At 49.6% G+C, this 22,937-nt stretch overlaps 1 protein-coding gene across 1 annotated transcript in view; it reads right to left on the bottom strand.

Moving 5' to 3' along the window:
* Positions 1-278: 278 nt before the first annotated feature.
* Positions 279-22,937, bottom strand: part of ENPP6 (ectonucleotide pyrophosphatase/phosphodiesterase 6) — a gene marked incomplete at both ends in the record, with an annotated part of 93,928 nt that continues 71,269 nt past the window's right edge. The window contains 5 exons of the mRNA XM_079726545.1: positions 279-484; positions 5,414-5,537; positions 18,494-18,631; positions 21,171-21,350; positions 22,502-22,643. Coding sequence (XP_079582671.1) covers positions 279-484; positions 5,414-5,537; positions 18,494-18,631; positions 21,171-21,350; positions 22,502-22,643 — 790 coding nt within the window. The remainder of the gene's footprint in view (positions 485-5,413; positions 5,538-18,493; positions 18,632-21,170; positions 21,351-22,501; positions 22,644-22,937) is intronic.

Here is a 22,937-nt window from a genome sequence, read left to right as displayed (position 1 = left end):
ACAGGGGTAGGCCCTGCTTAGTTCATCTGAGTACATGGAAAGAAAGGAGAAAATAACCTATAGTTGAACAAATGAAAAGCTAGGAGTTTCCCTACCTCCGGAAAAAGCAAAGTGTTTTTGTTTTTGTTTTTTTAAGAAATAGGGACTTTTATGTATAGAACCATCCAAGACTAATACATTTACAATTGTATGGCCTTGATTGAATTGACGAAGCTATTAGTGAAACAGGAAACGGCAAGGCCTCCCCCGTGGGGCACGGCACACACTGCGCTAGGCGTTCAGGACAGCAGCACCAGCAGGACCAAGGCCAACGTGCAGGCGCCCGGCCGCGCAGCCAGGGCCGAGCTGGCCGGGTCCTTCAGCATGCATGTCACCCGGGACCAGGACCCGTTGTTGGGTAGGGGGGCGACACCTGCCACGTTGCACATGACGTTGTAGACATCCACGGATCTGATGGGAGCAGCTCTGAAGTTGGATTTGAAATCTGAAAGGGAAAGGCAAGCAAACGAGTTGTCACGGTCACTCCTGGGCAGGGCAGAGACAGGCATGGAGTCACAGTGTGGAGGAATTACATTCAGCATCCAGGCAGCTTGGGACTGGAAAATCCGCCTCGTCCGCGGGGCCTGGCCAAGGGATTGTGAACCTGGAAGGAGATCTGGAAGGTTCTAGGTTATGATAGGAGGTTGCTTTCTATGGCTCGTGGAGATGTTTCTCTGAAAGACAGATCAGACAGCAAACTCTCTCTGTGCATAACTGTGCTTCCCTTATGACAACAGAGCTTTCCTTGGGGACCCAAGAGCCATCTGAAGCTGCTCATTTCTGCAAGCACTGCAGAGCCGCTGTGGTCACAGAAGGTTGACTGTCCTGCCAGGCTCCCCAAACCCAATCCAGCTGCATACTCTTCTTCCAGGCCACCTATCTGGCAGGGGCTGGTTAGCCTGGGTGCTCCCCAGTTCAAGAATGTTTCCCATTTTCCTGCCACATGGAGGTCCCAGGACTGGATGGAACCTGAAATTATATAGTTTTCTCAGTGCGCCTAATTCACAAGCAATAGCAACGGTCTCCTTGGGAGCCTTTCACTGGCAAATAAAGTAACTTAGCTGTGGCGAAAATAAAGAAACTGGTAGTGGAGTCAGAGACCTGAGTGAAGGCTCAAGGGAACTCATGAGGGAGAGGGCTGTGCCTCTACCCAAGGCTGTGCCAGACTCCACGGGGACACAGGCCCCCAAGGGCCTGGCTGGCTATTCACAGCATAGCAAGTAAGGGTGCTGAAGGAGGGACTTCAGTCCGAAGTGGACCCTCTCTTTCTCCACAGGAGGCAGAAAAGATGATGAATGAAAAGTGTTTGTTTAAAGAGTGACTATGAGACTTCAATAATATTCATAAGCAGCTTCACTTTTAGGTTCCCAACCAGAGCTTCCAACAAAGTACCCAAAACTTAAGAAGCTGAATTCAGGAAGGAGTTTTATCCATCAATAAAGGCCCATGCATGTGATTTTAGTCCCTCTAAAAAAAAGTTTTTTTAAAACAGGTAGTTTGGGGGCTGTAAAGCCAAGTTTTCTATCTTAGAAAATAATCTTTATAATTGCTCTGCTAAAATGATCACATATACTTGATTTAAAAAGCAAAAAACAGCAACATAGCCCAGAAGTGTCCACACCAAATTCTACTCTTGTATTAACCCTGAAATTATAAATACAGAAGGAAGCTATACACTGAAAACTCTGCCACAGCATATGTTAGACCCGGGGCAACTTCCCAAGTGACGGGTTTTGCTTATTTTGAAGAATTAAAGTTGAAGTCAGTATAAAGAGGTTCACGGGCTCTACAACCAGCCTGTAGCCACTTACTAGCTGGGTAACCTCAGGGAACAGGCATGGAGGTGGCGCCTAAATCTTAGTTCCAGCCACACTGTATGTGCTCAATAAACGGGAGCTGTTATTAGTAACAGAATAAATGCCCAGCAAGGGAAAGTATGGATCAAGAATATTCACCCTATAGATTATTTGAAGGGTTCACTTTACTTTCAGGGCAGGGAGGGTAAGAGTCAGCATCACCTCAGGGTAAACGCTTACTTTAAAAAATCCAGGGCTTCCCTGGTGGCGCAGTGGTTGAGAGTCCGCCTGCCGATGCAGGGGACACAGGTTCGTGCCCCAGTCCGGGAAGATCCTACATGCCGCGGAGCGGCTGGGCCCATGAGCCATGGCTGCTGAGCCTGCGCGTCCGCAGCCTGTGCTCCGCAACGGGAGAGGCCACAACAGTGAGAGGCCCGCGTACCGCAAAAAAAAAAAAAAAAAAAAAATCCAGAACTCCCTGGAAAGGAGAATGTGGAGGCTGCCCTGGAATGCCAACCTTTCCAATATCAAGGAAAACATTACAGTTAGAGGGTGGTGGTAACGCTTCCCCAGAGAAGAATCAGCTGCAGCTGAGAAATCAGTGGCAAGGTTGTCCCAGGGACGTGGGAGCAACTCCTCTCCCTCTGACTTGCCGTGGACCTGGATGTGAGATCATCCTGCCACATCACCTGGTGGCCATGTCCTGTCACATGGGAGGGTGGCAGACAACAGCATATCCAAGACAGCCGTCCCCAGCCTTTCAAACATCTCCTTCTTTAACATTTGGCAAGAAAATTTGAGATCAAGCTCTACTGACAAAAAAAAAAATGTTAGAAAAGATCATCTTTTTATGTTGAAAGTACAAAATCAAATCCGGTACATGTAAGCAGGAAGGAGAATTGGGGTTTCTTTCCCACTGCATCTGGTTCACGGCTTCCCGGTCTACAGGGCTGGGATTTGGGGCCCAGTGCAGAGATGATCCAGACTGGAATGAGAGCTTCTAGAAAATTCCTCAATAGCAAAACAATACCTGATCCAATTGGGAGAGGCCAGACAAGCCCTGCTAGCTCAAGATGGTGTGTGAACCTGGAATGGGAATCCAAGTTATTTCCATGGGTTTACATTTTTTGGATATTTAAACTGTTTCTCCTAAAGAGAGAAGGTTCTGGAGGCTCCCGCTGTGCCTGACCACCTTGGGCTGCTTTCCAAGTGAGGCTTGCTAGCTCGCTGGCAGCTCACTGAATCACACTCCTGCTGTCTTATCTCGAATGTGGAGTTCTCCACAGCAAGATTAGGTTGTTCAAATTAGAAACTGGGATTAACCAGAGAGAGGCTATCTTCCAGAATTATTTCCCTTTCTCTTAGCTGGACCAGACTTACTGACTTCTAAAGCTGTATCTGGGCAGCCGCAGCGATGCTCAGCGTCCTCCATGAGCGAGAAGTACCTACAATTAATCAGGTGGGATGTACCTTTATCTCAAAGTGCAGCTAGATGGCTATTAAAGGCCTCGCTCTTAAATTTTCTTCTGGGTAAACAGTCAGTGTGTAAAGCTGTTCAATCTTTCATGAGAATTAGAGCCAGAAACCTGATGGTTTGTGGGAGGCTCTCAAGGCTGTATCTGCCTGGAAACATTTTTGCAATTAGCCCAGTCCAGTCTCATCAGGGGTCGTCTTTCTGTCTATAAAAGACTTAGGCTTTTAGTTTTAAAGGAATGTATGATGGAGGCCTTTGCTAATGGACAAAATCTCCCCACTGAATTTAAGCTATTGCAGCTTTGGGTACTTTGTTTAAAATTTTCGGTTTGACGCTAGACGTGCTTCTGCTTTAAAATCTGCCCGAGACTCTTACTCATAAACACTCCAGCTGACAACTGTTTCACATTCATGATCTGATCCCTCTCTTCTGGGGAAAGAGGAGGCGATGTCTTTGAATGAAAGCCCTGCTGGCTAATGTTCCCCCATATGAAGGCCATGGCCCTGGAACGTCTGTAACCTGATCTAGCAGCTGTCACCTCCACATCCTCAAGGCTCCATCCTGAATTCACTCGGCTTTTGAGCTGCGCAGCTCTAGCCTGGGGCTTGGCTAACAGGGAGGGTCTGTTAACTGTTATCAGTTGATGGCGTCATACTGGGGCATCCTCTGAACTCTGTCTTAGGCCAATGTCACGACCCCAGTTGTGCTCTATAAATGTTTGCTGCTACTGGTGCTGATGCTTCCTTAAGGACACTGGAACCTGGATGACACGTGGGCAATGATTTGGACTGACATGTTCCCTAAGCTCAGGCTCCCAGAGGCGCCCAAGGAGGGTGCAAAAGCTGGCACCTTGTAGTTCTCCGCAGCTACTTTGTGGTAGGTAGAGTGACCTGAGGCAGATGGAATGAAGAGGGCTGATACATTTCTCTGTCCTGTGACATCAAGGAGAAGGGCACGGCTTCTAGGCGTGATCTCTAACCCATAATTTGAAAGGAAAACATGGATTTTCATGGGCTGAAACATTTTGATCAACATCCAGAGAAAGGAACATGGAATATGGATACTGGTGAAGCTTATTGTGTTTAATAAGGAGTGTGGACAGCAGGAAGGAAGAAGATTAGTAGCTCATGAGCCAGTCCACTGATTGCTGATGGCGGTTGACTGCTTTTTACTCTATTTTTTTTTAAGGGGGTATTCAGGTAGTAGTATGATCTTTAGAGTGTTTGATAAACTTTTCTAAAATGTGAATTTACAGTGCTGTTTATTTTTTATTTATTTTTTAAACGCATTTAAAGTTTATTTGCTAAAACTTTGCATTTTCAAGAGATTGCACTCATGGCCCCAGTTATCCTAAAAAATGAAGTGTGAAATGTGCTGCATCTTGCATATAAATAATTATTTAGGATTTAGTGTCCAGTGTATTCTTTTTTTTTTTTTTTTTTTTTTTTTTACAGTGCTGTGTTTATTAAAGCAAATAACCAAAGAGGCTCTCTCCATCTCCCCTCTCTTCCTGCCCTGGGAATGTAGGTCAAGGAAGGCGTAGTAAATTTGCTTTCACCCAAGACATCCCGAGTCGTTCTGGCTCATTCTCAAAGTAGTCACAGAATCATTTCCTAGCCTGCCGTTGAGCACATCCTAGCTTCTGGTGGGCCCTAAACCGAATGACCTGCACAGGGGTGGGTGCTCTGGACAGGGAGGAACTGTGGAAGAGTCGGACCCTGTGAAGCGATCGCGGCAACCTCAGGACGCGCAGCTGTCAGCAACCTGGTGCCTGATAAGCTTTCCTGGCCATCAGATGGCTGTGAGAGAACATTTTGATGAATTAAGTAAAAAATGAATCATAAACATGTGGAACATTTTTTTCACTGCGCTTGAGATTTAAAACTTACAAGGAAAAGTATTTGGCCACGTTTGCCAAAACCAAGAAGCATTTGAAAGCCAGCCAGCCAAAGACACTTCATGGAGACCGGCTGGGTTTGCTCAGCTTTGCTCATAAAGAGGGTCCATAAAGAAATCACTCCAGCTTTACTAGTGCCGTCAGCCCCCGCTGGCTGGCGCTTCCTTAGGAAGGGGTGACTAAGAGAATTGGGTCATGTCTTCCTACCGGGTCCGAAGGCCAGGAAGATGCCCCGCATGTCCCTGAGCTCGTTGTCGTATCCATGCCATCCGCGCTGCCAGCCTTCCCTCTTGCCAGTGCTGTTCATCCAGAATGGAAGCATCTCTCGATTCTGAAATCAAGCAAGGCATTGACATCGCCCTGTGTCCAGACATCCGGATGAGTGAGCATCCGGTCCAAACTACCACCCAGCGGATTTCCTGCTCAGCGGTCTCAGTCAGGGTCATCCAACCTCAGCTGGATCACTTCCTACTCCAGGTAGCTCAGACCTTTGGAGACGGCCCATTAAATTGCCAAAGAGCTCTAGTTCTGAAGGTATCTTCTTATATCGGGCTGGACTGTACCTCGTAAGCGGTTTTAGAGTCACAAGGTATAGCATGTCAGAGACAGAGGGACGTGAAAGTCTACCTGTGGTATAATAAAAAATATAGTTGGCCTTTGTCCCGGGTTCCCTGGCCCAGAATGCCTAAACCCTTGGAATTTCCTGAGTGATGGGAGTGTTTTGTTATTCGAAATGAGCCCTTTGCTCTGATACCTGAGTTTATGCTAATGAGATGACTCGTTGGGGTAGAGAGCTACATAGCTTCAGGAGAGGGACTGGTCACCTGAGGAATGAACCACAGGATGAGAGGGCTAGAACTTTCAGCCACATCCTCTGACCTCTAAGATGGAGTTCAGTCACGTGGCCATGATTTAATGACCCATATGCCATCGCAATGAGACCCCAGATAAAACCCCGGGAACAGCGTAGTCCAGGGAGCTTCTGGATTAATGAACACACTGTTGTGACGGGACGGTGATGCACCCAGAGAGGGCCCGGGTTCTCTGCACCACTCACCGCATACTTTGCCCTGTGCCTCTCTTCCATTTGCCTGTCCCTGAGTAGCATCCTTTGTAATAAGACTGTAATCGTAACTATAGCACCTTTCTGAGTGCTGTGATTCATCCCAGTGAATTATCGAACCTGAAGGGGGGCTGTGAGAACCCTCACATTTGTAGCCAAGTCGGACACAAGAGTGGGCAGCCTGAGGACCCAGGACTTGCGGCCAGAATTCAGATGTGCAGGCAGTCTTGTGGGACGGGACCCCTTAAAGTGTGTGTCTGCTCTACCTTGGGGTGATGTCAGAATTGAATCGAATGGTAGGACACCCAATTGCTATGGGAGAATTGTTGCTGGAAAACACAGCGTCTAATCGAATCACTTTGTTTCTTTAGTACAGCACGGAAGCCCCGAGGCAGCCGGCTTACCGCAATCCCAGGGGCGCCCGCCGCAGGGACCACCCGTCCTCCGGGGGGTGGACTCGGAGCATACGAGTCCCCTCCTCTCCATTGAGTCAACATTTGAAGATGGCGCCCGTGTCCCTCTGCCCAAGGCCTTGTGTACCTTCACTTTCTTCGACCATCCTTCGCTCACGATGGCTTCCAGAACTGTCACTGCCCTGTCACCCTTCTTTCCTGCAAAACTAAATTTTCTTAGACTGCAGCTGCTTACTTGAGAGACAACAAGCTTAAAGAAGGTTTTGCAAATCCTAAGGAGGCTGCAGCCAGTTGGACACAACCTGAGCCCTTCTTGGCAGACTAAGCCTTCATTTCCGATATTCCAGTCATCTTCTTGCTCAGCACAGGGCTTAATATGACAAGTTTTCCAAACGCAGGAGGTAGAACTGACTGGTTGTGATGACTGAGTGGAAGCAGAAGAGCTCAAGGACCAGGGATGTACAGGTTGGCTCACAAGACTCGTAACAGCACGTGTATTCTGTGTGCTGTACGGTTCACCAAGGGCCTCCCCCAGCATCCACTTAATCATCACCACCTCCCACTGTGGATGGTATTATTTTTCCTACCTTGGCACAGAGAGGCTAAGTGACACTCTTAAAGTCACACAGCTGTTGAGAGGCAGGGCTGGGATTGGAACCCGGGTCGACAGTCTCCTGGTCCTCATGCGCCTTCCAGGACCCCATAGCCAGAGGTCGCTGCAGGGCTCCTGCCAGCACTGGACAGTGGGCTGTCCCTGTCCCTTGCCTCTTCACTCACTGAGTGGTGGCCAGTTACAGAGTATGGAGATGAGATTTTGGAATAGGATGTGGGTTAAATTCCAGTTTGCCACTTTCCAGCTCTGTGATCCTGGGCAAGCTGCATTAGTTCTCCAAGCTTCAGCTTCCTTGCTGGGTGTGATAATACCTGCCTCACAGAGATTCTGGAGGATAACCTGGCGGTGCGCTAAGCCCAAAACACAGTAGGTGCTCGATAGATGGCTGGGGATGGTCACCAGATGCCACTGGCTGCGGGGCGAGGCGCTCGGGTCCTGTGCAGCAGGGTCGAGCCCTCCTTTGCTTATTTAGCTGTCATATCGCATTGCACACCCATCCAGTCTCACCCCATAAATCACTCCCTGGCATTACCGCTTTCCAAATCACACTGTTTCATTGACTCTGTTTCCTGAATTTCCACCGTCCCCATCCCGCCTTCTCCAGCTGTAGCTTGTATTTTTCAACGGGAATATATTTATTAACTTACTGCATTTCTGACTTATACTGTTTTTTGTTCTTTGTCTGTGGTGATGATCACAACACATCCCAATGTAGTTTCGTCTGCTAATTTCACATGCTGCTCCCCCACCCCAGTCTTTAGTGATTCCTGAAGAACTAGGTAGAACATATCACTAGAGATGTCACTAATCATGAACCCCATGGGGCATATGTGTCCCATGACCAAGGGACAGGTGGAAGAGAGATGAGGACTGATTTTAAAATTCCAGCTTAATTCCACAATTACAAACATACAGCAACAGAAAATCTCAGCCCTGAAGGTAACTAGGGATCTGTCTGATCATAGGTCAATCCACCAGTTCTTATTAACACGAGAGGTTGCTCCAGTGAAACAACTACTCTTACTGATTTTAAAAAGTAATAGTAAACTGGCTGGTTATGTGAGAAGCGAAGTGATTGAATGGATTACATGACATAATCTAATTACATTATGTAATTAACCTCAAGAAGGTGCAGGGATGATTTCCTTCCTTGTCCTCTCCTGGTGGCTTTCACCGTTTCGCTGGGTTCTGTATCCCCACATTAGCATCCCAGCGCAGGCCTGTGCAGCCGTGTGACACATACCACACAGGGGCAGCCCTGCGGGTGAAGCACCCCAGACCTCAGTCCCCAGACAGGGGGTCCTCAAGCTACTGGTTGAGCCTCACCCCTCCTGACCCTATCAGGCCCAGGGGCTGCTGCACAGCACCGCATAGTGACATCCCGGGGAGGTGCCCGAACCCTCCAGGAGAGCGAGGGTAGAGGGGTCTGTGTGTGAGCGTGAGTGTGTGAGCGTGAGTCTGTGTGTCAGTTTGTGTGTGTGAGCATGAGTCTGTGTGTGTGTGTGTGAGCGTGAGTCTGTGTGAGCATGTGTATGAGTCTGTGTGTGAGCGTGTGAGCATTAGACTGTGTGTGTGTGAGCGTGAGTCTTGTGTCAGTTTGTGTGTGTGAGCATAAGTCTGTGTGTGAGCGTGAGTCTGTGTGTGTGTGCGAGTCTGTGTGTGTGTGCGAGTCTGTGTGTGAGCGAGTGTGAGCGTGAGTCTGTGTGTGAGCATGAGTCTGTGTGAGCGAGTGTGAGCGTGAGTCTGTGTGTGAGTGTGAGTCTGTGTGTGAGCGTGTCTTATGTGAGCGAGTGTGAGCGTGAGTCTGTGTGAGCGTGAGTCTGTGTGTGAGCGTGAGTCTGTGTGTGTGTGTGAGAGAGAGTGAGGAGGCCACCAGACGGCTCTAGCGCAGAGCGCCGGCAGCCTTGCGGCTCCCCAGTAGCGGCCCCCAGGGAGCTCTGAGTGGCGGAAGGGCTGGCACAGAGGAGGCCCTGCGAGGCCAGGGGACCTTGTGTAGTGACCGCACATGGGGAGAGCGTGAGAAGAAGGCACCGTGAGGCTGTCGGGAGGAGTGAGGCGGTGTCTACCCGAGGCTGTGCCAGTCCGACAGGGTGACCAACTGTCCCGGTTTGTTGGGGACTGAGGGGGTCCAGGGATGCAAAACTTCCTGTTTTAAAACCAGGACAGGCCTAGGCGAACCGGGGCAAGTTGGTCGCTCTGTAATGAACACTCTCTTGTCAGTTCAAATAAAATCCTCACCAAGTCCACTTGTTCAGCACCTTCCAGTACCTTCCGGGACCCCTCCTCTGTACATGGGTGGACAGCAGTGCCGGGACGCCCCCCTTCATGAGCCCCTAAACTAGTTCGTCATCTCCCACAGGAAGGACCCAGAAAGAGTTCATGGGAGGAACACCGTGAGCAATGCTTGTTATTACGTTTATAGACTTGGGTTCTTTTATTTGGTGCCTGTGCTGTATTTTAATGCCTCACTCCACTACCAGCTCACCATGAAATGTCTACCAGAAGCTTGCTGAACTGGCGAAGCCAAGAGATTACTTATGAGATAAGACTTGTCGTTTCTAGACTAGATCTTTGTCTTATTCATCCTTGGCATTAAAAAAAAAAAAAAGTTGCATTCACTGTTTACCCCCAAATCAGCAAACCAGCTAATGAAGTTGGTTCAACAACTGCCCGGACCTGTCTCTTTGACTTGCCAGTTTTGGATGCCTTTCTGCTGCCGAGGTGCGATGTCTGGGTAGCACAGTCAGAAGTGGGGGTGGCACTGAGAACGAGGATCGGGGTGGAAGCGGGGACGGAAGGCTGGGGGGAAGCAGAGGGCGGCCTGAACAGTCTGTAGTCGTTACTGTCTGTCTGCACGTGGCCGAGGCACTTGCCTCCATAAACTGTCTGGTCATTTACTCGCTTTGTACTGTTGCATTTGGGGAATATATTAGCACGTATATTTCTCACCGCCTCCTTCCGATTTCCCCTCCGCATAGATCAGAAAATGGTTACTAAGCCACAGAGAAGAATACTCCTGAGGGGGCAGGGAATGCTTTCCAGCTCCAGGAAAACATCTGGACTCCCGGTCTTGCCTTGCACCCAAAATGACTTCTCTTGGGGCAGCCAAGGAGGTGGTAATCCGTTCTTCGTGGCTTCCCTCCCAGGCCAGAGGCGCCGTTCGGGGTCTTGTCTGGGTCTCCCTGCTCCATCTGGGTGACCCCCACTCCAGTCTTCCCCCTTGAAACTCACCGTCTACACTGCTGGATCCCAAGCCTGGCTGTGCACACAGTGCCCTGAGCTTATCCCGGCTCCTACTTTGGGTATTTGGATTCAGCAGGTCTGTAAAGCAGGAACTCTATCTAATCATCGTCCCCCAGGTGACTGGGATGCATCGTCTGGCCTGGAAACCGCTGGCAGTCATTCACCTGCATCTGTCCTGTGCTGTGTTCAGTGAGTATCCATCGTTTTCTGAGAATGCTTCGCGTTACGCTGGGTTACCACGCTGAGGTCAGAGGCTGTGCCTCAGGCCCCTTCGTGAGGTCCCACATAGCAGCGCAGGGCCTCCCTCCCAGAGAGAGCACAGGGCCTCCCCGCAGCAGGCGCAGAGTCCAGCATGGAATTGCTCACACAGGCTGCTTTCCAAAGAGGAACTGGGCGGCCGACTGGCTTTTCCCACATGCCATCGAGGCTCATTGGCCGGCGCCAGGTTCACTGTTGGTCAAACATTTCGACCATCACCCCTCGTGCCAGCCACTAAAAGTGTCATTCCTGTCGAGGAGTAGGATCAGGGACCCGAGGGTCCCCTCTTCCTCTCTTGATGAGGCCTCTCACCCCACCTCTAGGGCACTGGGGAACAAAGTTGAAATCTGGTCCGATTAAAATCAATAAATAAAATGTGAACACCTGTCTAAGGTGTGTGAGGGGCCTAATACAAATGAAATAGCGACTTCCCATGCCCTCCACGTTGCAATAAACTCACATCATCTCAGGCTGGAAAAGGCACCCAGTGATGTAGCAGAAGTGGCTTCGATTAGAACTCTTGTGGAAGGGAGCGCAGTCTGGCTGGCTCTGGGCTTTTGCTGCTAGGGTTAAGGTCGAGCTAGGCGTCTATTACAAAGCACTGTGTCTCTGGTTTTGTGGCATCATCATCATTTTTTTTTTTTTTTTTTTTTTTTGCGTTATGGGGGCCTCTCACTGTTGTGGCCTCTCCCGTTGCGGAGCACAGGCTCCGGACGCGCAGGCTCAGCGGCCATGGCTCACGGGCCCAGCCGCTCTGCGGCATGTGGGATCTTCCCAGACCAAGGCACGAACCCGTGTCCCCTGCATTGGCAGGCGGACTCTCAACCACTGCGCCACCAGGGAAGCCCCTGTGGCATCATCATTTTAAACCCTCCTCCCGAGAGGCTTCCTGTGGGGATGACTCCTTGGAGCCCCCCAGGAATGGTGGTCATGAACCTTCAGATGTGTGTTTGCCATGCGCCACTGTAAAGACTAGTCCCCCAACAGTTTCTCTTTCTCCGTCTTAGAAGGCTGCCTCTTTCTAGAACAGAATTTAATTGCTCAGGCCTCAGGCCCCGGTCTGACCCTGGCAAGCCTGCTGCCACATGCAGCCTAATCCTGGAAATGGAAAATGCCAGACAGCAAAATCAGCAGGGACCAAGGGCAGCAGAATTCCTTGGAGTGGAGGGAAGTATTGAGGAGAGCACTGAGTGGATGGGCTTCCTTTTACTCTTTTCTCCCCCTGGACATGTTTACTGAAGCGTGCCAACAGGGAGGAGGGCGTCCGTGTGGTCTCCGACAGGGCGTACCAATGACCCTAGTCACCCCCAGAAAGCAAGCAGCTTCCAGCCCCCAACACCAGCTTCCTGAAGCTCCATTACTTGGGCCTGGACAAAACCACTCCAGCTGCCACTAAAACTCAGAAGCCACATTCTCCAGCTTGTCTTGATTTCCCCAAATATTTTGGGTTCAGGCCTAACTGCCATTCAACCCCAGGCCTTAGAATTGAGCCCGGCATTTCATATCCTTTGCCAAGTTTCAAAGTAAATCTTTCCTCTGGAGACAAATTCGGGCCTCCCTTGGAAGCTTGGGCCTGAATTTGCCAGATTTCCCTCCACTCAGACGAGAGTCCAGAAGATCAAAAATGAAGCACCCTGTCTCACAATCTTTCACCAGCTTCTGGGTGCATCTGGCTGATTTTTTGAGCACAGTGGCATGAAGTGGACGCTGTTCAGGAGAGGCCGCAGGAAGTAGCTCCTGGAGCTGAGTAGGGTCTGGGGAGAGCTGATGTATCCGCCCGCCCTTGGGCTCCAGCTGTGGGCTAACTGAAGCTAGGACAATTGCCATTAGTGGTTTCAACACCTTTTTTTCTGTTGAAATCTCTTCTAGGGGTACTAATAATTAGCCAAAGTTAAAGGCCTGACTCAGCTTTCCTCTCTGTCTAATTGGTCACTGATTTACTAACCTACAAAATAAACAACCTGTCAACAAGTAATCAAGAAACAACTGTCTCAATATTTATGAATTCATCTCTTAATTCATATATCACAAACATGTACCGAGTTTCTGCCGTGTACTAGGTTCCACAGAGGGAAACAAAGGTCAAGATGCCACAGATCTGCCCTCAGGGAGCTTCTACCCCAGGAAGGAAGAGTTCAAAAGCAGACAAACAAGTGCAGCACCTGGGGAGTGACTCAGGGTTTTGTGAGATTCCAAGATGGAGGAAATGAGGGAAGAGCTGGGTATTTCATGGAAGAGATGGTATTTGGGTTGGGCTTAAAAAACAGGCGGGGGCTTCCCTGGTGGCGCAGTGGTTGAGAGTCCGCCTGCCGATGCAGGGGACATGGGTTAGTGCCCCGGTCCGGGAAGATCCCACATGCCGCGGAGTGGCTGGGCCCGTGAGCCATGGCCGCTGAGCCTGCGCGTCCGGAGCCTGTGCTCTGCAACGGGAGAGGCCCCAACAGTGAGAGGCCCGCGTACCGCCAAAAAAAAAAAAAAAAAGATAGGGAAACCTATTGACTTTGTCACCTGGAATTGCACAAGTATCCAGCGTGACGGCTGGCATCATACAAGCAAGCTCCCTGCCCAGTGGCTCCCCCAGTTTGCTTCTCACTGTGCTCCTTAGTATACAGACTAGATTTCCAACTACTGCCAGTCCCTTCTCTGGCCTCCCCTCCTGCAGGGACAGAAACCTGAAGGTGTTCATCTTCCCAGAGGACTAACCATGAAGAGGCAAAAGACACAGGCCACCTGCCTAGCTTAAGCCCCATCCTGTCACACCTGCCAAGCTCCTTTCTTCAAGGATGGAAACAGGGCTTCCTAAATGGAGGCCCCGCCCCTCTGTCTCCCTAAGACCTGGTCACCATCCTCTGTAAGCCCTCTCTTTGCTTGTCCTTGCCAGGGGACGAGGGTCACGCTCTTCACGGAAGCATCTGAGCCGAGCACAAGGTGGCCTCTCTCTCCCAGCCCATGTGCTTTTCTCACGGTCCTTTCCACTCACCCATGCTCTGCACCCATCTCTCCACCAGGGGGCACTGAGGCTGTCACAATGTCTAGGGTGGTCCACGGGCCCTCAGGAGGGTGGTCCACGGGCCCTCAGGAGGCTGGTCCAGTGATGCTAAATGTCCTTGGCATATGGGGTAGATAGGGACAACAGAGCAAAATGCAAAGTGGAGACATTCTGTGGGTAGTTTCCGCCAAACTCAAGTACATTCTTCCAAACTCCACATACCTAAAAAAATCACTCATCTGCTAAATTCAACAGACATCTGCTGAGCGCCCGCCCCATGTAACCTACCAAAGTTCTGACTCCAATGAGAGTACGGAGCCCCTGGGAGCTCCTGCCCTCGTGGAGCTCACAGTCCAGGGAAGGAGCCAGATATTAAATAAGCACGCATGCCATACAAAGGGATAAGCGTGCAGTTACAAGGTGCACTGTGTTATAATGGAGACAGAGCGTTATGAAAGAGACGGTCTGGGAGGAGAGGAAGCCTGCCTCAGCCGAGAGGCAGAAGGTCTCTGACAAAGTGACCTCCAGGCTGGAACTTGAAGGATGAGGGGCCGTCGACGGGGCAGGGAGAAGGGGTCGCTTTCCTGGCCGACGGAGTGGGATGCGGGAGGGAGGAAAGGGCCTTGAGAGTTAGAGAAACTGAAGGGATGGACCCAGCGGCACGTGCAGGGAGTGAGGAGAGGGACAGCGACGCGTCTGAGGCTGCCCGGGGCGGCGGGGCCTGAGCAGGCCCAGCCACGGGCAAGACTTCAGATCCCACTTTAAGTGCAAGGGGAAACCATCGGGAATTTCAACAAGGGGGGAGCGTGCTCCATAATCCTCAGGATACTGTAACTCACAACTCACAAGAAAAACAAGAGTTTGAGCAACTGAGGCTGTGAGCAGTCCCCCCCAATTCTTATATTTCTTATGTCTACCCACTAAATACAGAGACCATCAGTGTTTTTTCACACACCTCTCCTTAGTGACAGTGAGCCCTGTAAAATTAATCTTCATTTATCACGGATCATTAGAACCTTTAGAATGAGCTCCCCACTACCATCCCCCAAAAGTTTCAATGATACATGCATCCAGTTATTGTGCATTTTTCAGATAATAAATATATCTAGAAAATTGTCTTTTAAAAATGTTGGTCAACAACAACAGCAGCAACAGTAATAATAGCTACCTTGAATTAAGTGTCTCCTGCTTGCTGTTTCTGCATTGTGGATGTTATCCCGATTTTACTGAGTTAAGTGAGGCTCAGAGTTTTAAATGTCTTGACTAAGGTCCCAGAGCTAAGAGTGACAAAAAATTACAACCCGGATGTAACCGTTAAGCACGAAGTCCATCCAGTTCTCCAAAGAGCCTTCAAATCTTCCACTACAATGTTCAAGGTATTTCTGATTTCGTGGATTGGAATTATGGACTCACCCTTCTGATTCCTAGTGGGGTCTGGAGATAAGTCTCAGCTCCTTCACAAAAGTTCTAACGTTGGCATTCATTTTTTTCTTGCTTTTGTCACAATGCAACAAACTCTTCCTAACCAGCCCTCTCCTTTCCTCTCACCAACATGGGAGATTTGCACATACTTGAACCAGAATTTTCATATTTGTGAAAATGATTTTTCTAATGCAAGACTCAAGCGTTGGGTGTCAAGTGGTTGGATCCCAACGTACTTCATGCTCTCCTGACCTGCTCTCCACACCTGTACTCAGTGGATTCTGGTACCATCAAGAGCCCAATAAACCATCAGTAGAATCTAGAGTGCCTTCTCCTTCCTGATTCCTGCCTGTTTTTTGTTTTTGTTTTTGTTTTTTTGCGGTATGCGGGCCTCTCACTGTCGTGGCCTCTCCCGTTGCGGAGCACAGGCTCCGGATGCCCAGGCTCAGTGGCCATGGCTCACGGGCCCAGCCGCTCCACGGCATGTGGGATCTTCCTGGACCAGGGCACGAACCCGTGTCCCCTGCATCGGCAGGCGGACTCTCAACCACTGCGCCACCAGGGAAGCCCAGGTTTCCCTATCTTTATCTTTTTTAGTGACAGCTCTCCAAATGACCATTAAGAAAAAAAAAAGAACTCAGTTGCGTCTTCCTGTTAGAGCAGCTGCCTTAGAGTCTGCAAAACTTAAATTGGTGGCAAAAAGTTGGTGTTTATATGGGAATGGCATTTTTGCCAAGGAAGCCTAATCTTGTATGTTTACGGGATGGTGGTTGTAGGGAAAAAGGAAGGGGAGGTGGGATTCTATTTTATTGGCCCCAACCAGCATCGATTTGTCCTGACTCAGCTGTTTTCCTAAGCATGTCAAAGCCAGGAAAAAAAAAAAAAAAAAAGACTCCTCTGCTATCCAAACCTGGACCCAGAGAAGTTGCTTTCAGGGCTGAGAATTCGCCCTGCTGCAGATGTAAAGTGCAGTCCAGAACAGGAACATCCTCACCCGGGCTGTGCACTGGTATTTAGGTTACAGAGCAAACACAATGTTCTTTTACCATGTGGGGAGAGATTTTGCAAATAAGAATGTGGGAGATGAATAGTCCTGGCACAGTGCAGGAACAGGGATCTAGAACAGTGTTTTCAATTCTCTATAGTCAAGTAGGTATAATAAACAACAGAGAGATGTAAAAGAAAAAAGTCTAAGGCAGCAGGGAAAGAATGGGCACTCGTTTTTAGGATTTTTCAGAAGATAAAGAGATAAAACCCCAGTATTAAATCTAAGTAGGCTCAGAAATTATAATTTTCATATATGAATCTTAAAAATAAAAATCCGTAAATTTGAAGACAGGAGTAAAATGATTAAGGTATTCAGTCTAGAAAACTAAGGTACCGCAAAAGATTGACTAAAAAATACCTAAATTTCTCTCAGGACCAGGGACTGGCATGATTTTCTAAAGAAACATTTGTGTTTTTATGTTACAGACACTGTAAGTTACATTGATAAAACTGATTGCACTTTCGACTCTGAGTTGGCGGCCAGGAAGCTCAGAACCACCTTGGGTTCCATTCTATGTTATGGTAAGTGATTTTCAGGACTAACAATATCTACAATGCAGAGTCATGGAGAGAAACAGAAATAGTAACTAGGAGATACTTAATCCAAGATGGCTATTATTATTGTGGCCGATGTTGCCAACCAACATTTTAAGAAGAAATTTTTCTTGACAGATTTTTTTTTTTTTTTTTTTTGCGGTACGCGGGCCTCTCACTGTTGTGGCCTCTCCCGTTGTGGAGCACAGGCTCCGGACGCGCAGGCTCAGCGGCCATGGCTCACGGGCCCAGCCGCTCCGCGGCATGTGGGATCTTCCCGGACCGGGGCACGAACCCGTGTCCCCTGCATCGGCAGGTGGACTCTCAACCACTGCGCCACCAGGGAAGCCCTTGACAGATTTCTTATATGTGCAAATTTTATATTAATTTGACATTTCTGACCAGTTCTGCTTTGTTTCCTCAGCGACCAGCTGCTTCTCTGGTCTGAGAGCACACAGGAACAACTCAGTCCTCCTGAATGACTGAAGTTTGCGTCAGGGAATCCCCATTTTGCACACCTGGGTCGCTAGACGTCCACTCATTTTGCCTGATCAGTATTTCTGCTGATCGCCCCCTGCCCTCACTCTGGTAGATTAAATACCACTCTTAGGCCTTATACAGTCGTCCCTCGGTATCCACAGGGGATTGTTTCCAGGATCCCCTCGGATACCAAAATCTGTGGATGCTCAAGTCCCTTATACAAAACAGCATAGTATTTGCATATAACTACACACATCCTCCTGTGTATTTTAAATCATCTCTGGATTACTTATGATACCTAGTACAATGAAATGCTTTGTAAATAGTTGTAAATACAATGAAAATGTGATGTAAATGGTTGCCGACATCCAGCAAATTCAAGTTTTGCTTTTTGGAAATTTCTGGAATTTTCTTCCCCTGAATATTTCTGATCAGAGTTGGTTGAATCTACAGATGCGCAACCTCGAATTTGACTGTACTTTGTTGGCCTCGACCAACAACTCTCATGTGCCAACATCTGCTACTCTCTTTTACCCTGTAGTCTGATCAGTTTGTAACCCAGCTTCATACCCATACTGACAGTGATCCAGGCCCTGTCTGGGAACTGACTCTAAACAGGACGTGACTGCGGATTCCCCTTTGGGGTGTCTTACCAGCTGGCTGGGTATCAGAAGCTGATGCAAGGGCCTGGTGAGTTTGGAGTCCAGGTGGGCAAGGAGGAAGCTGCTGAAATCATCCGGGCACCAGGCAATTAGGGTTTGGGCCCAAAATGCAAGATAAGCTCTGTAAAATCAAGTTGGCAAACCAGAGACCTGGACCTGTGGACTTTTGTTTGCCAATCATTTCTCTTTAAGGTGAAAGCAAAGCCGAGCCTCTCCTGGCTTTTCGCTGCCCTAAAGCAATTGCTTTGGTTCATAGTAACTGTTCCACTTTAAACTGAATAGGCTACACTGTAAGCCTGGCTAATTGAGTTAAGGCCCATTTGTTAAAATACAGCAAGTCTGGAGCCATGAAGTCTAAACCATGGCTCTGGGTCGGAGTCTCCAGTTTGCATCTACAAAGTCACCTGACCGAGCCTTTGGATTCTCTAAAGAAGGAAATAATACAACAAATGAGACTTAAGCAAAAACGAAATTTTTCAGGTGGAAAAGGTAAATAATTGTTTACCTTTGGCTGTTTGATAGAATTTGTATAATGAATATCTTGTCATATGTTTTATATTTACCTCAGTTATGAACCATCCTTCATCGGCCACTAAGGTCAAAGGAGAGACAAATTTCCCTTTCTTGTAATAGAACCTGCTCGGGATGGCCTCCTTCTCGTAGACAGTCATGTGCTCCACTGTTCTCAATTTGTTATATATCTGCAAAGATAACCAAGAATGACCAGTTTTGCATTCTCTCTCTTAAATGTATGTGAATATTTATTGGACCTGGAGGAGAGGGAGGACTTTATAAAAACTTATTTATGTCAAAAATACTATAGTAAAATAAAAAGGTGAATGAGAAATTGGTCTGCCTGATGTTAAACACCACCAAGATCAAAGAAAAGCATTTATTCTTTGACTAGACCTAGAGCATGTCCTATCTACACCTGATTTTTTAAAATAAATTTATTTATTTTATTTTTATTTATTTTTGGCTGCATTGGGTCTTTGTTGCTGGGCGTGGGCTTTCTCTAGTTGCGGCGAGCGGGAGCTATTCTTCATTGCAGTGGCTTCTCTTGTCACGGAGCACGGGCTCTAGGCGCGCGGGCTTCAGTAGTTGTGGCACGCAGGCTTCAGTAGTTGTGGCTGGCATGCTCCAGAGCGCAGGCTCAGTAGTTGTAGCGCACGGGTTTAGTTGCTCCGCGGCACTTGGGATCTTCCCAGACCAGGGCTCGAACCCATGTCACCTGCGTTGGCAAGCGGATTCTTAACCGCTGCACCACCAGGGAAGCTCTACGCCTGATTTTAAAATACTAGTGACTGTTTGCCATTAATTACACTGCTAATTTTCTGATGAAGATGTAAACCCTGTACCTCTTTCCAATATTTAGCAGCAGCTTAAATCTTTATGGCTAAAATTAAAATCAACCGGCTGGTGTTGATTTGTTGGCCCTTAGTCAAAGCAGGCATATATTCCTGGGTAGAACTGAATATAAAATTGAGTTTATCAGTTCAACTCTGGAAAATAATTAGTCTTTAGGCTGTTTAGTAGAGAGTTTCTACTGGCCCCAGGAGTTATGATTTCTTACTTAAGAAAATCCATAATTCTTAAGGAAAGTAGGGGGCATTACCAGAAAGATTTTGTATAAGTGAAAACTCTGATGGCACATAACGGGTGTCACAAACTGTTGTGTCCGTCACGTGACAAACTGTCACCCAAACATAGCCCCAGTTCTGAATAATCTACCAACTGCTTTAGGCAGCTTGCAACTGCCTGATGTACACACCACATTGGAAGAAAAAAGCTCTTCCCAGCTCGCGAGCTGTTGATGCTCTAGCATCCTGGAGACCGCATGTCCCTAGGTGCCAGATAGGAGATAACGGATGATGTTCCTTGCCAGGAAAACAGAACTTCTTTGCAAGAAGCCATTTACTGTGGGACCTGCCAACGTGTAAAATATTCTTCCCAGTTTCATATTTAAGGAGTTCACGAGAAGCCTGTGCAAACATATTCAGCACCTCCACTTGCTGACTGTGGAGCCTGAGAAAAGGGGGCACCCGTCGGGGGAAGGGGACGAGGCTGGGGAGAAGCCGCATTGCGGGCACCGAGTTCCTCAACCCCAGACAGACAGATCTCAGACTCTCACGTGGGAGGAAGCGGTCAGGGCTGGGAGGAAGGTCTCTGTCTGGGCCAAAAGGGCCGGACCCCAGCCTACACCAGTGCTCCATCAATACCAACCGCGTCACTGCCGTGGGGAAGCAAGGGCAGGCAGCCGGCCCAGCCGAGGCTGATTCCCATCTCCCTGCGGATGCCCCGCCCCTGGCAGCGGTGGAGGCCTCCCCAGGGAAGAGAGGCCCAGAGCCCGTGCTGGGAGACGCCCAGGCCACACGGGGCAAAGCAGTCAGCCGGCGGGGCCACTCGCTCCTTCACGTTCTCAGCGTGGTTTACCCGCCACTCGGAGGGAAGGACTGTTTGGAAGGAGGGGTAAGCAGGGGCCTTGTCACCGAGCGCGCCGAGTCCCCGGGAGCCCTGCCCCACGCCATCCGCACGCCGTGGGAACTCCGCCACAGCCTCGTGGGGACGCCCCCTCGGATGGCGGTAATCGCCGTAGGCGACACACACATCGTGCCTGCAGCGGGTCCAGCTGCTTCCCGAGCTTCACGGCCGCCTAGGAGGGCAGCTACAGTGTGGTCAGCGCACGCAGCAGAGAAGCGGCAGGAGGGCCGCTTAGGGAGCTGCTCGGCCGCTGAGAGCGGGGCTCTGAAGCCCAGCCGGCCGCGGGGCTCCGAGCTAAGGGCCCGACCCACGGCACACGCGGCCTCAGCCTGTGCTCGTCTGTCGCCTTCTTCTCTCCAGTCCCTGGTGAGAACAGATCAGACTGGCGGCTTCCTCTGGAGAAGGGCCTTCTGTGCAGGCTTCCGCTGCCCCCAGCTGCGCAGGAGAAACGCTGCATTTTGGCCAAGAACGAAACGGCCCCCGCGCCACGTGCTGAGCACCGCACACCCCCCCGTCTCGTTTCGTGTCCACTAACGTTCAGGGCCCGTTTCAGAGGAGAGAAGACACAGGAGGATGAAGCACCGGACAGAGGTGCCTCGGCGAGGAAGGGAGCACGTGGGTCATCTGCCCCCGGAGTCCCGGCTCCCGAGGCTGCCCTGCGCCTCCGCCTTAACGCTACGCACAAGCTCAGAGCAGAGTCATGGCCTCCGGGGGTGCGCTCCGCCCCCGTCCCCCCACCCCCCTGCTCCCCCGTCTTGCCTCAGAATGCTTCCCGGGCGCCGGCCACACGCTCACAACTGGCCCTCGGTCCTTCACCTGCTGCAGGTCGTGCAGGCTGATGTACTTATCCAGCTCGATCACTCTGTCCATCCAGAAAATGTCAGTCATCCCGTGATCCGAGAAGATGACGACGTTGAGGTCGTCCTGCAGCTCGCGCTCCTGGGGGGAAACAGGCAGTCAGGACGGCGCCCCGAGGGGGACCCTCTCACACCAGCTGCCTGGCAAAGAGGTGTTTTCAGCTACGGGTTATAGGAGAAAGGCTTCTTCCCCAGTTCTGAATTTAAGCATCTGCTTGTCTGCCCTGATAAGACACGGTTCAAAATCATAGCACAAGTGCTGCAGGGAGGGAACGAGCGGCCAGTCCCCATCCGATTAGCGCTGAATAGAATACATACGAGGCTCCGACAGCCTTTCTGTTTTCATCCTCTTTGGGTCTTTCAACCAACTTGTGTGGGAATACGACAACGATCACTCGCCCGTTTTATACATGTGAAAAATTAACCCCACAAAAGTTTAAAAAAATAGTATTTTAAGTCAGACAAAGACAAATATCATATGATATCACTTATAGATGAGATTTTAAAAAATGATACAAATGAACTTATTTAAAAAACAGAAATAGACTCACAGACAGAAAACAAACTTATGGTTACCGAAGGGAAAGTGGCGGGAGAGGGATAAATTAGGAGTTTGGGATTAACAGATACACACTACTTATATAAAATAAACAACAAGGACCCACTGTATGGCACAGGGAACTGTATTCAATACCCTGTAATAGCCTTTAACGGAAAAGAAGCATATATAATCTCCCTATTTATCTATCTCTCTATATATATATCTGAATCACTTTGCTGTACACCTGAAACTAACACACTAACACAACATTGTAAATCAACTATACTTCAATAAAAAATAAAATTTTAAAAAGTTTAAAAATAATACTTTGCTAAAAGTCATTCAGTAAGGGTATGGCAGGATCAGGGAGAGAACCCAGGCCTGGGTTCCACACCCACACCAATCTGGTTACCAGACTGAATGGTTTGGTAAAGCATCAGGCCATCTCGCCAGCTGAGCCAGGCGGTAATGCAGATCTGGGTCATTTCAGTGCCACTGGCCTGGCTGTAAGACAAGGGAGCTCGTGGTACCTGGGGAGGCGTTGTGTGAAGAAAAGAGACCCCTCAGACCCTTGAGCTGGCCCAGTCAGCTCTCAGCAGTAAGAAGGAAGATGTCGAGGGGTGGGACAGTCAAGGAGACAGAAGAAGAGTGACAGAGGGAAGGTTAGCCCAGTGGTCCTGCTTTTCGGTCACCTGGATCCACTTGGTCATGTACTTCAGGACGGTGTCCACAGCCCTCAGGGCTTCTTTCCTCTGCGGCGACGAGGGCCCATAGTGGTGGCCTTCCACATCGATGCGCTCGTAGTAGATGGCCACCAGGTCCGCCTGGCCGCTCCTGGGGAGGGGGCGGGCAGGGTGAGAGCTGAGAGAGGCCCTGCCAGCTTTCTCCCCTCCCACCCGGCGGTCCTGGCGGAGGCATGGGCGTCCTCCAGCCCGTGCCCTGTGGTCCAGGCACAGCTGATACCTTAAAGAGAACAAGGGGGTTCTCCAAGGGAGAGACAGGAATACTGCACCAAGACGTGCCAGTCCTGAGCACCCTGGTGACAAAAGTCAGAGGGCATGCTTATGGGTCACCTCCCCTTTCAGCTCATCATGACCCAGGAATCGGAAGAGGTGGCGACAGGCAGGG

This window comes from Hyperoodon ampullatus (assembly GCF_949752795.1).
Source record: "Hyperoodon ampullatus genome assembly, chromosome: 20".
In the NCBI taxonomy this organism is placed as follows: Eukaryota; Metazoa; Chordata; class Mammalia; order Artiodactyla; family Ziphiidae; genus Hyperoodon; species Hyperoodon ampullatus.
This window is presented reverse-complemented; position numbering and strand designations above follow the sequence as displayed.